General features: G+C 29.5%; 2 protein-coding genes across 2 annotated transcripts; one reads left to right on the top strand and one right to left on the bottom strand.

The window, feature by feature from the left end:
• Window positions 1-834: 834 nt before the first annotated feature.
• On the bottom strand, window positions 835-2,986 carry LOC121125569 (zinc metalloproteinase nas-6). The gene is made up of 7 exons (XM_040720765.2): window positions 2,892-2,986; window positions 2,497-2,831; window positions 1,985-2,268; window positions 1,742-1,929; window positions 1,343-1,498; window positions 1,130-1,282; window positions 835-1,067 (listed from the first exon to the last, which is right to left on the bottom strand). Exons 1-7 carry the CDS (start codon window positions 2,947-2,949, stop codon window positions 970-972), a joined length of 1,272 nt encoding a protein of 423 aa, XP_040576699.1. The 5' UTR covers window positions 2,950-2,986; the 3' UTR covers window positions 835-969.
• Window positions 2,987-9,859: 6,873 nt separating this feature from the next.
• LOC121125613 (uncharacterized) lies at window positions 9,860-12,011 on the top strand. Its single transcript, XM_040720798.2, has 7 exons — window positions 9,860-9,954; window positions 10,015-10,349; window positions 10,578-10,860; window positions 10,916-11,103; window positions 11,347-11,502; window positions 11,563-11,715; window positions 11,779-12,011. The coding sequence occupies exons 3-7, from the start codon at window positions 10,841-10,843 to the stop codon at window positions 11,874-11,876; spliced, it is 615 nt and encodes a 204-aa protein (XP_040576732.1). The 5' UTR covers window positions 9,860-9,954; window positions 10,015-10,349; window positions 10,578-10,840; the 3' UTR covers window positions 11,877-12,011.
• The last annotated feature ends 2,376 nt before the right edge of the window (window positions 12,012-14,387 follow it).

Below are 14,387 nucleotides of genomic sequence, written 5' to 3'. Positions count from 1 at the left end.
TTCCGACACATTGACACCCCAATACCCTAACCACAGGCTCTTGAGACCTCAACAAGTTATTTTTTAATCAATCCTGATAACCAAAAGACCTATGAATTCAATATCCCACCACTAAGATTAGCAACGCTTTAAAAGAAAAGCATAAAAAATGAGGTGGCTAAAGGCCAACTCAACACAACCAAACCTTAGAATCCTTACCATAACCCTTAACTGTTCAAATATTGCTACTAAAGTCGCTAACCTTCTTGTTGAAACTCTTAGCACCACCCTAAACCTCAATACAAGTCGTAACCTGTCATCCAATTGAATAAAAAAATATACTCCAGCAGACAGCAAAGCTGAAGAGTGAACTAAGGAGGACACAGGCATGGGAGCTGCTATTGGTGCAAGCAGCCAAGCCCTGAAAGGTAGGTGCGCTCTTTTTGTAAGAGACACGAATAATAGTACCCCCCCAATTGTCCAAGAAGCTCTTATAACCTGACAATCAAATGCCTTGAGTTAATTATGACATAGATCACTAAAGGAACCTCATATCCCCCAATAATCGGTTTAGTAAAAGGGTTAAAAGCCCCAGCATTGGAAGAATTTCTCTTGTTATGATAACAAATTAATAAATAAGACCTTAAACCTAAACCATCTTAACCTAAAATTAATTGTATCACATTCCTTTTATAGATTAATAGTAGTATGCTAAGAATAAATAGTCTCATCTCCTATGTACCTCAATGAGTACACATAAACTGAACCCCTTATTATTATTAATAATTTATTAAATTTATTTGAATATTAGTTATACTTTATGTAAAAATTGAAACTGATAGAATAAGTTATAAATAGTTTTTCATATTTAAACAATAAATATATAATTATTTTATTTTCAAATCAATAATTTTGAAGCTTAAACAAAATCAGTGTTAGGCTTTCATTTAAAATGTATTGTTAAAGTGAACTAAAGGATCTAAACTCGAATCAACAAATGTCACAAGTTGCGTTACATCTTTTAAATACGTAACGAAGAGAACAAAACCTCTTCAAGCCTTCACAATCTGGGATTAGGTCAACACAGTCTATGACAGAAGTAAATGGTTAATAAAATATATTAAATGTCAAAAAAGTTTAAGCTCATTACTTGTATCAGGCTTTTTAGTTGTTACTTTTTCTGGTGTTGTGGTTTTTCCTTGTTCAGGGCACAACTTACATGATCTTGGACAATTGTCAGTCATAATTTTATCTGAACAAAAAGATAAATATTTACTGCAAGTTTCGTACTTGTCCAAGCAATCTGAAATATAAGACAATTAACATTTTTGATCTTATTGTTAAATGTAAAACAAATGATTGCCTGAAGTGGTTGTAATATCTTTGGTAGAAGTTGTTGTTGTTGTGGTATTAATGTCTTCTGGACACTTTTTACATGTTTTTGGACAGTTCCCACCAGTATATTCAGAGGAACAATATTTTTTCATTGAGTCACAAAATGGCCATTTATCTTCACAATCTGAAACAAGAAAGTTACCATTAGATGTTAAATTTATGTTCTATAAGCCATAAAGTGCAAGCACCAATGTATTTGTTTATGTGTTATGTAGAGTAACGCCGAATAATTATAAGTTTAAACCCTTGTTGAACTCGGAGTTGAATTTAGGACAAAATCGACTCCCAACTTAAATTATCTGTAATTATCCGGTTCCAAAAAAATATATAAAGCCCATCCCTATCATTCTTATATTTTTATACGTACTATTCTTTGAACCTTTTGTTGTAACCTGTGTCGGGGGAGTAGTAGAAAGAGTTGATAGTTGATCGCATTTATATTTTGCTTTAACTTTTAATGCATCCAATTCTGTCATTCCATTTCTTTGACCAATTTGAATTCCAGATGGTACAAATCTTAGTGCATCCATTGTATTATTATCTGACGTTTGAAAACTATTTTAAAATTATATAAACATAGAAGGAATTGATGCATTATTTAGCTACTCACTCAGCCAATCCATAATGCATCACAGATCCATAATCGTAAGCATACCCAAAAGTGTCTATAGTAAAACCTGAATAACAATCATCAAAAGTTGTTGCATTTGACCAGGGTTGGCATTTGGGTGGTGTGACAGTGGCATTATCATATATGTTTTTAAAAAAATTGTTTAAAGAATCTCTCTGAATCCTATCCCAATGTATTTTGACATAACTGTCTCGGTCAGGTCGTGTTTGCTCATGATGATATCCAAGTATATGAAGCATTTCATGTTGTACAATTCCTGAGACCTAAAGAAAAATAAAACTTTTTATTGTATGGCGGTAACGACGATATAAGATTTATAAATTAAAATGAATAAGAGCAGATAGGATCTTTACTCCAGGTGCTCCAGAATAATATTAAAATAAATAAGATCCTGCTATTTATAACTATGTTGTTTGTTTTAAGAATAATTATTAGGTTCTTAAAAAATCTTTAGATTCTCTAACATAACATTTTCTAATTTTTCTACTTACCATGCAAGAAGAGAATCCATTGCTTCTTTGCAAATTTAATACATGCATTCGTCTATATTGATTGTAACCAAGGACAGCAAAACATCCTCTCTCATTGTTCTTAATGTATACATAATTTTTCTCTCCATTTCTAGGAACCCATCGCACACATGTTTTATTTTCTATTTCATCCATAGCAGATTGAATTAAACTCAAATCCGTCTTACTGAATCCTTGAGCTAATGTATAGGGAACTGTATTGTTGGGCCACACCTTTCCTCCTAAAAGATTTCTTGATCCAATTCCCTTGTAGCTATACTTATCATGGATGATTCGACATTGAGCATGGCTCAGTTCTATTTAAAAAAGATATTGATTACTTGATGAAGGTTTTGACTTACACAAAATGAATCTACCAGAATATGTTCCTTCAAATGTTGTGAAAACAAATAAAACAATGTACTTGTACCACATTTTACAAATTATTGGTAAATTGAAGAGTAAGACACACGTATTTATACTTAAATTATGGATCATTCGTTTGTATCATATGTTTCACTCGTATTTGCCATGATAATCATATATAGATCTGTAGTGCTTATAACTATGTGTTGTTGGCTGTGTTTGCAAAAATAATTGTAATGTACTTTATGACTAACTATCTTGTGACATAATTTTCTATATTTTGCTGATATTTTATATTTAGAGATAAGTAAAAACATTTTGTTTGCTTCATCAAAAACAATACAAATTCAAAATTGTATCTTGCTAAAACAAAATTTTAAGACTTTCTTAAAAAATGGTGGCTAAGTGGAATAAGATAAATATATGGTATTACTTGATCTTTCTCCTTCATGGTAACAAAGAATTTACCAATCCATTTCTGGAATTTCAGATGGGACCAAATTTAGGGCACAATTTCAAACTTCTAATGACAATATCAAATTTTATTATCTGAGCAATGACTGCAAAGTCCGTGCAATATTTTTTTAAAACGTAATTGTCCTGTGGCTTTATATGTATATGATCTACTTTTATCTTTATGTGTATTCATTATTTACACTGTTTGAATTGTAGAATATAAATAAATTAATTTAACCAACAAAAAAAAATTACTTCGTTTCTTTGATACAAAACTTTTTTTTAACCTCATTTTCAGTTAGTAAGACCTTTAAAGACAACTGTAAAAATTTTTAATGACAAACTGTAATGTTTGTTTTATGAGTTATTGTAATAGATGCTACGCTACTTTAGTTAGTTCCAAAACAATGGATCAACAACAATTTCATGTTGTTATTTTTTATGACTTGTTATGGGTACTTTGCTCTATAAAGCAAATTGAAGGCTTTAGAAAGTAAAATATTTAAAGTTTCATCAATTTTGAAAAGTATAGTTCTTTATTTTTTTTCTAATTGAATTGTTTTACCCTTAAATGATATACATGTATTAATAGTTGTACTTGAGCATTATGTTAATACTCGAAGATAACGTTGCATGACATTTTATTTATTTTCAAAAATTAAAGAATTGATAAAATATTTAGCTACATTAAAAATAAACAGTCTAAAATGAGTATGTTTGGGAAATAATACTAATTTGTTAATTTGAACAAAGTTTTCAAATTATATTTATACCTTTATTAAATGAAATTTATTCAGTTTTTAAAAAAACGCTCGTATCATTGATGTTTTCCAAAATCGACTAAGTTACAATGATACAATTATTACAAACCTTGTTACATGTACATTTTAAAATACCTAAGGACTTTATACGTAACAATCAAAATATATTTTAGTCATGTTGAAATTGTTGGTGTACAGGGTATGGAAGAAAATTTGTCCTGTAGATTTGTTAGAATATTACATGTTAAGTGTTTTAATCAGCTGATTAACTTGTTTTTAGATGCAAAGTCCAGACTCTTATATCTCGATTCAAGTAATAAACTTTGTTCTACGTTGAAAAATTACTCAACAAATAGCTCTTCAACTACTTCAAGGGGCACGGCTCAACCGTAAAAATGATCGGTGATAAGAAGATTATCACAGTTGACCAGGTTTCCAACAACGATGGATGGCTTGCAGAGCAAATAAAAAAGTCCAGGCCATCTTCAGGAATAGGCATCCTATAATTTAGTTAATGTACTGGATAAAAAGTAGATTCCAAAAATAAAAAGTAATTTATTACATGATAAACTGTTAAACAACTGTAATAATTAAGTCATAATATTTTGATATTATTTACTATATTTTCCATTTTGCACACATAAACATCAGTTAAATACTAAAAATATTGTACAAACATAAAAGACTAAAAAATTCAATATTAAAATCATTTTAACAACATGATTTTGATTATAAATAAAATAAAAATGTATGTTGGTAAGATTAGGTTCTTAACCGGCTGACCCAAAATAATGATTCCTCTTATACTTTCAATCTTTCCATGTTATCCTTATATTGATATAATTTATTTTTGTCATAAATTCCCCATGGGTTCTTCATGTATTGACAATATCTCGTATAACCGAACTTCGGATCATGAAGACGTCGCATTTTATGATGTGGATGTAGAAGAAAGACAATCAATTAAAGGGTATCTCAAAAATTATTGTTCCTGTTCTCTATGACAATTTGATCTATTAGGAAACAAAACTCCTTGTTAGGTAATTTAATTGTTTTGATTACAAATGTCTTTCTTATGGGTGGAATCAATGCTTAGAAATGTCTTATGTTTTTTTCTTTTAAGTTATGAAGACTTATGTGTTTAGACTTCGAAATATCTTCTGTTAGAAACGATCAAAATTCATTGGATACTATGTGTTCTGAATTGGTTATAATGGGATAGCGAAGCGATGTTTGTCATATTTTTATGAGCATTGATAATTCAATCTTTTTCCTTAATTTAAAAAGGAAAAAGATTGAATTATCTTTATTTTTATAAAGTTAACCTTTTGAAGAATAAAGGATTAGGAACATCCTATATAAATATTTTTGAAAGGGTTGTGCAAGTACATTTTTATTAGATGTTTTCAGCCAAGGTATTCTTGCTATAAAATAATTTATGCAAATTATTCAGAAAGGCTTAAATTTTATGGCCTTTTTCTTATATAATGAATTGAAGTGTATAAATGATGTTCTACGTCTTTAAATTCAATGTGTTAATTGTGGGTAAGAAAATTACAAAATGATCGGAAGCTCTACTTTTAAGAATTAATTTCTTTAATAGAAGACAGAATAGAAATTACATCAGTATATAACTTTTTTATTATACAGGGTTATTTGTGGTGCTTTTAATGAAGTTTTTATAAACTTTCCTGTTGAAACTCATTCTAGTTTTTGACAAACCGCTGATTGGGCGTAATTTCCATATCTTATTATTATAAACAAATAACTGAATGTGTGGAAGACTTAGTATAGGTTGTCATCAAAGCATATATAAAATTCAAATTTAACGGCTCAAAAGAAAAACTGGCTTCCCATAAAGAAAGTGGTATAATTGGAGAAAATTTTAAAAAAATTATTTTTGTCCTCTAAAAGAACTATCACATACTTACATACCTTCAAATCTTCTTCTATTTGAGTTGTACAAGTACTGATAGTTCACAAACCATGTCTGTATACTTATGAAAACATGAAATTTCAGGTTCCTGAACTTTACTTTTTTTTATTGAGACTTTTTTGTATCTTTATATTTTCTGTCTCCATATAGTTTGTTTTTGGAAAGATTATCTAAATAATAGAGCTAGTTCGAATTTATCGTCATATTGCTTGCTAGATGAATTATTTTGTTCTAGTGACGTTTTCGCCTTGGATAATAATAAAATGAGTATTACTTGTAATATGTTTATTTTAATAATTTTTATCGTTGTATTGGAATTTTTGAGAATTTAGAAACAGAAAAAAAGTAAACAAGACTCCATTGTTCAAACCTTCATGAAAAATTGAAAAGTTATTGAAATAAATGTGTGTTTTATTTTTATATGTGTGCACAAAGTCGTTAATTTTTGGCAATTATCCGGTCACCTATTACTGTGAGGATTTAGGATCCTAACGAATGGAAGAAAAACATCTTTCGTAGTGTTTGATCAATACAACAATTCTGTTGTGTTGTCTAACTTTGACAATTGAATAGGTTAGGGTAGTTTGAGGTTTAAAGTTGGAATATATTTTATTATTAAAATTGGATTTTATTACAAATTACAAATTATTACAAAATAATTTAATTATATAATAATAACTATAATTATTACTACACAGTCAATTTCAAGCTTATACCAACTCAAAAATGTATATGCCTAGAATGGAACATTGGTGACTATTGCCAAGGAAACCTTCTTAAAGAGCAAATCGAAATATATTATGATAATCATAGCCCCATTTACTAAGAATATCATTATTGATGTAGGACTGCAAGAACATTTTTTTACATGCTTCGATGGAATAAAGGATATGGAAGCTACAGTGTCGATAAGAGCATAAATTATAAAAAATTACTTTTCCGTCTCTTAGTATTACATATAATATATCTTTGTGTATATTAAATGTAATTTTATGATTAGTTTTTGTATATGTAAGTTATATAAATTGAATAAAATCACAATTTTCAATGCATTTTTAACAGAGTACAAATTGGTAATCAACTAATTGTAAGTCAAAAGTTAGAATATAAAAACACAAAATCACCTTTCAATTTTTTATCTTAACGTATGTAATAGGGTGTAACCCTTTTTCGGTAATCTGATTTTCTGTTATGTATTGATGAAAAAGATATATTTGAAAATGTTTAGTCTTCAAAGACCGTTTTTGTAAAATCGTCATTTGAAAAAAACATATTTTTAATAGAAATTATATATTTATAAATGGATTGAGAAGTTTCAATATAATTGCTATGCCTCTGAAGTTCGGTTATACGAGATATTGTCAATATATGAAGAACCCATTGGGGAATTTATGACAAAAATAAATTATATAAATATAAGGATAACAAGGAAAGATTGAAAGTATAAGAGGAATAATTATTTTGGATCAGGCGGTTATGAACTAATCCTACCAACATATATTTTTTTTTTTTATAATAAAAATCATGTTGTTAAAATGATTTTAATATTGACTTTTTTAATCTTTTATGGTTGTACAATATTTTTAGCATTTAACTGATATTTATGAATATTTTTGAAAATAAATAAAATGTCATGTAACGTTTTTTCACGTATTAACATTATGCTCAAGTACTATTATTAATACATTTATGTCATTTAAAGGTAAAACAATTCAATTAGAAAAAAATAGACCTATACTTTTTAAAATTGATGAAACTTTAAATATTTTACTTTCCAAAGCCTTCAATTTGCTTTAAAGAGCAAAGTACCCATAACAAGTCATAAAAAATAAAGACATGAAATTGTTTTTGATCCGTTGTTTTTGAACTAACTACAGCAGCGTAGCCCCTTGTACAATAACTCATAAAACAAACATTACAGTTTGTCACTAAAACATTTTACACCTGTCTTTAAAGTACTTACTAACTGAAAATTAGGTTAAAAAAAAGTTTTTGTATCAAACAAACGATGTAATTTTTGTGTTGGTTAAATTAATTCAAAATGGAAAATATAGTAAATAATATAAAAATATTATTACTTAATTATTACAGTTGTTTAACAGTTTATCATGTAATAAATTACGTTTTATTTTTGGAATCTACATTTTATCCAGTACAATAACTAAATTATAGGATGCCTATTCCTGAAGATGGCCTGGACTTTTTTATTTGCTCTGCAAGACAACAATCATTGTGGTAAACCTGGTCAACTGTGATAATCTTCTTATCACCGATCATTTTTACGGTTGAGCCGTGCCCCTTGAAGTAGTTGAAGAGCTATTTGTTGAGTAATTTTTCAACGTAGAACAAAGTTTATTACTTGAATCGAGATATAAGAGTCTGGACTTTGCATCTAAAAACAAGTTAATCAGCTGATTAAAACACTTAACATGTAATATTCTAACAAATCTACAGGACAAATTTTCTTCCATACCCTGTACACCAACAATTTCAACATGACTAAAATATATTTTGATTGTTACGTATAAAGTCCTTAGGTATTTTAAAATGTACATGTAACAAGGTTTGTAATAATTGTATCATTGTAACTTAGTCGATTTTGGAAAACATCAATGATACGAGCGTTTTTTTAAAAAACTGAATAAATTTCATTTAATAAAGGTATAAATATAATTTGAAAACTTTGTTCAAATTAACAAATTAGTATTATTTCCCAAACATACTCATTTTAGACTGTTTATTTTTAATGTAGCTAAATATTTTATCAATTCTTTAATTTTTTGAAAATAAATAAAATGTCATGCAACGTTATCTTCACGTATTAACATAATGCTCAAGTACAACTATTAATACATGTATATCATTTAAGGGTAAAACAATTCAATTAGAAAAAAAATAAAGAACTATACTTTTCAAAATTGATGAAACTTTAAATATTTTACTTTCTAAAGCCTTCAATTTGCTTTATAGAGCAAAGTACCCATAACAAGTCATAAAAAATAACAACATGAAATTGTTGTTGATCCATTGTTTTGGAACTAACTAAAGTAGCGTAGCATCTAGTACAATAACTCATAAAACAAACATTACAGTTTGTCATTAAAATTTTTTACAGTTGTCTTTAAAGGTCTTACTAACTGAAAATGAGGTTAAAAAAAAGTTTTGTATCAAAGAAACGAAGTAATTTTTTTTTTGTTGGTTAAATTAATTTATTTATATTCTACAATTCAAACAGTGTAAATAATGAATACACATAAAGATAAAAGTAGATCATATACATATAAAGCCACAGGACAATTACGTTTTAAAAAAACCGACAATGTCTTCTTTTCATTGACTTGATGTGATTAAAATATTGCACGGACTTTGCAGTCATTGCTCAGATAATAAAATTTGATATTGTCATTAGAAGTTTGAAATTGTGCCCTAAATTTGGTCCCATCTGAAATTCCAGAAATGGATTGGTAAATTCTTTGTTACCATGAAGGAGAAAGATCAAGTAATACCATATATTTATCTTATTCCACTTAGCCACCATTTTTTAAGAAAGTCTTAAAATTTTGTTTTAGCAAGATACAATTTTGAATTTGTATTGTTTTTGATGAAGCAAACAAAATGTTTTTACTTATCTCTAAATATAAAATATCAGCAAAATATAGAAAATTATGTCACAAGATAGTTAGTCATAAAGTACATTACAATTATTTTTGCAAACACAGCCAACAACACATAGTTATAAGCACTACAGATCTATATATGATTATCATGGCAAATACGAGTGAAACATATGATACAAACGAATGATCCATAATTTAAGTATAAATACGTGTGTCTTACTCTTCAATTTACCAATAATTTGTAAAATGTGGTACAAGTACATTGTTTTATTTGTTTTCACAACATTTGAAGGAACATATTCTGGTAGATTCATTTTGTGTAAGTCAAAACCTTCATCAAGTAATCAATATCTTTTTTAAATAGAACTGAGCCATGCTCAATGTCGAATCATCCATGATAAGTATAGCTACAAGGGAATTGGATCAAGAAATCTTTTAGGAGGAAAGGTGTGGCCCAACAATACAGTTCCCTATACATTAGCTCAAGGATTCAGTAAGACGGATTTGAGTTTAATTCAATCTGCTATGGATGAAATAGAAAATAAAACATGTGTGCGATGGGTTCCTAGAAATGGAGAGAAAAATTATGTATACATTAAGAACAATGAGAGAGGATGTTTTGCTGTCCTTGGTTACAATCAATATAGACGAATGCATGTATTAAATTTGCAAAGAAGCAATGGATTCTCTTCTTGCATGGTAAGTAGAAAAATTAGAAAATGTTATGTTAGAGAATCTAAAGATTTTTTAAGAACCTAATAATTATTCTTAAAACAAACAACATAGTTATAAATAGCAGGATCTTATTTATTTTAATATTATTCTGGAGCACCTGGAGTAAAGATCCTATCTGCTCTTATTCATTTTAATTTATAAATCTTATATCGTCGTTACCGCCATACAATAAAAAGTTTTATTTTTCTTTAGGTCTCAGGAATTGTACAACATGAAATGCTTCATATACTTGGATATCATCATGAGCAAACACGACCTGACCGAGACAGTTATGTCAAAATACATTGGGATAGGATTCAGAGAGATTCTTTAAACAATTTTTTAAAAACATATATGATAGTGCCACTGTCACACCACCCAAATGCCAACCCTGGTCAAATGCAACAACTTTTGATGATTGTTATTCAGGTTTTACTATAGACACTTTTGGGTATGCTTACGATTATGGATCTGTGATGCATTATGGATTGGCTGAGTGAGTAGCTAAATAATGCATCAATTCCTTTTATGTTTATATAATTTTAAAATAGTTTTCAAACGTCAGATAATAATACAATGGATGCACTAAGATTTGTACCATCTGGAATTCAAATTGGTCAAAGAAATGGAATGACAGAATTGGATGCATTAAAAGTTAAAGCAAAATATAAATGCGATCAACTATCAACTCTTTCTACTACTCCCCCGACACAGGCTACAACAAAAGGTTCAAAGAATAGTACGTATAAAAATATAAGAATGATAGGGATGGGCTTTATATATTTTTTTGGAACCGGATAATTACAGATAATTTAAGTTGGGAGTCGATTTTGTCCTAAATTCAACTCCGAGTTCAACAAGGGTTTAAACTTATAATTATTCGGCGTTACTCTACATAACACATAAACAAATACATTGGTGCTTGCACTTTATGGCTTATAGTACATAAATTTAACATCTAATGGTAACTTTCTTGTTTCAGATTGTGAAGATAAATGGCCATATTGTGACTCAATGAAAAAATATTGTTCCTCTGAATATACTGGTGGGAACTGTCCAAAAACTTGTAAAAAGTGTCCAGAAGACATTAATACCACAACAACAACAACTTCTACCAAAGATATTACAACCACTTCAGGCAATCATTTGTTTTACATTTAACAATAAGATCAAAAATGTTAATTGTCTTATATTTCAGATTGCTTGGACAAGTACGCAACTTGCAGTAAATATTTATCTTTTTGTTCAGATAAAATTATGACTGACAATTGTCCAAGATCATGTAAGTTGTGCCCTGAACAAGGAAAAACCATAACACCAGAAAAAGTAACAACTAAAAAGCCTGATACAAGTAATGAGCTTAAACTTTTTTTGACATTTAATATATTTTATTAACCATTTACTTCTGGCATAGACTGTGTTGACCTAATCCCAGATTGTGAAGGCTTGAAGAGGTTTTGTTCTCTTCGTTACGTATTTAAAAGATGTAACGCAACTTGTGACATTTGTTGATTCGAGTTTAGATCCTTTAGTTCACTTTAACAATACATTTTAAATGAAAGCCTAACACTGATTTTGTTTAAGCTTCAAAATTATTGATTTGAAAATAAAATAATTATATATTTATTGTTTAAATATGAAAAACTATTTATAACTTATTCTATCAGTTTCAATTTTTACATAAATTATAACTAATATTCAAATAAATTTAATAAATTATTAATAATAATAAGGGGTTCAGTTTATGTGTACTCATTGAGGTACATAGGAGATGAGACTATTTATTCTTAGCATACTACTATTAATCTATAAAAGGAATGTGATACAATTAATTTTAGGTTAAGATGGTTTAGGTTTAAGGTCTTATTTATTAATTTGTTATCATAACAAGAGAAATTCTTCCAATGCTGGGGCTTTTAACCCTTTTACTAAACCGATTATTGGGGGATATGAGGTTCCTTTAGTGATCTATGTCATAATTAACTCAAGGCATTTGATTGTCAGGTTTATAAGAGCTTCTTGGACAATTGGGGGGGTACTATTATTCGTGTCTCTTACAAAAAGAGCGCACCTACCTTTCAGGGCTTGGCTGCTTGCACCAATAGCAGCTCCCATGCCTGTGTCCTCCTTAGTTCACTCTTCAGCTTTGCTGTCTGCTGGAGTATATTTTTTTATTCAATTTGATGACAGGTTACGACTTGTATTGAGGTTTATGGTGGTGCTAAGAGTTTCAACAAGAAGGTTAGCGACTTTAGTAGCAATATTTGAACAGTTAAGGGTTATGGTAAGGATTCTAAGGTTTGGTTGTGTTGAGTTGGCCTTTAGCCACCTCATTTTTTATGCTTTTCTTTTAAAGCGTTGCTAATCTTAGTGGTGGGATATTGAATTCATAGGTCTTTTGGTTATCAGGATTGATTAAAAAATAACTTGTTGAGGTCTCAAGAGCCTATGGTTAGGTTATTGGGGTGTCAATGTGTCGGAAGAATTGGTATTAGAATAATAAAGTTCTTTTATTTATAAAGAGGTAAGCTAATGAAGCTGATAGACTCATAATCTATTTATAGGGTCCCTTCTCTTTAAAGAATAGGAGAAGGAATTTCTAATTTTTTCATGGCCATGGTCGAGCTTTTAGTTAATAAAAAAGGAAATTGCAAGTTTTTTTATTTCTATAGACTTTACTTGTTTACGTAATTTGTATAAAATGCGCATTTGTGGAGTGGGTAAAGCGTTTGCACTGAACAAATGCCTACTTGGTCCCAGTTTAGTTTTCAAGACGCGTCTTCTCCGGGGGTGGAACAGTTTATTCTATTCCATGATGTTATAGTTGATGTAGGGGGAACATTGGGAGCAGTTTTCGTTCGTAGAGGGTCCTTACATTGGGGGTTAATTGATGGGGAGTAGTTTGAGTGAATTTGAACGGCTTTACCTGTCTTAGTCATATTGGGGGTTGCTATACCATCTTTATCTTTACTTTATATATATGATGAAATAACAAATTTTGATTTAGGAGTCAAAGTAAATGGTTATCAGTGGTACTGAAGTTACAAGATACCTCTTGCTAAGGGACTTGTTTTAGACTGTTTTATAGGGCCTGTGAAAGACAGCGGATTTTGTGAAATACCCATATTAGAAAGAGATGTGGCCTTAACTTTACCAATTAAGAGGATACTCCGGTTAATAGTTTCTTGTAAAGATGTCCTGCATGCTTGGTCTTGCTGTCCCGGGGCGCATCAATACTTTATCCATATACAGATTCTGGACTGGTCTAAATTTTGGTCAATGTTCGGAAATCTGTGGTGCTCATCACAGGTTTATGCCAATTTTATTGAAAATAGTTAGAGTTGATGATTTTGCTAGGTGGTTAAAATTAGTGAGGGAAGAGTAAGCATAGAGTGCATTGTTGTTAAAGTTTAGTAGATTTTTAGTAATTAGGGTTCCTGTTTTAGTAAATTTTGCGTTCATTACCTTATTAGAGCGTAAGATTATTGGATACTCTCAAGCTCGTAAGGGGCCAAATAAGGTGTCCTTCTTAAGAATTTTATGAACTTAAAATGTTATATAACTATAGCTTTATTCATAATAAGGTTTTAATGATCACCACATTTGCGACATTTTTACATTTAACTTTTTTTTTCTTTAAGATCATAGATCCTTCTTCTGACATTAACAGGGAATCTGGTATAAAAGCAGGGTTGAGACTTTTCCCAAACCTCAGATTAGATCCAGCTGGATTGTGTTCTATAAACTCATAATTCACAGCAATATCATACCCATCAATATGCTAAATATTATCCTCTTTATTATAAACCTTCTTTATGTTCCATTTAGAGAACAAACGTGTCCTATTTAAAAACTAATTCCCAGGTTTACTCGAATGCAGTATTGTTATGAAAGGAATTACATATTTTCAGAACATTTGCATATCCTTTGCCATTTGTTTTTTACTTTGAAATCGCATCTGTGATTTTTTCGGCAGGTTATAGAAGTTGTACCTATGCAAATGTTCCGTTTAATTTTTCTCGT

Source organism: Lepeophtheirus salmonis, chromosome 10 (genome assembly GCF_016086655.4).
Source record: "Lepeophtheirus salmonis chromosome 10, UVic_Lsal_1.4, whole genome shotgun sequence".
NCBI classification, from domain to species: domain Eukaryota; kingdom Metazoa; phylum Arthropoda; class Copepoda; order Siphonostomatoida; family Caligidae; genus Lepeophtheirus; species Lepeophtheirus salmonis.
The sequence above is the reverse complement of the archived record's forward strand: the minus strand, read 5'-3'. Positions and strand labels throughout refer to the sequence as shown.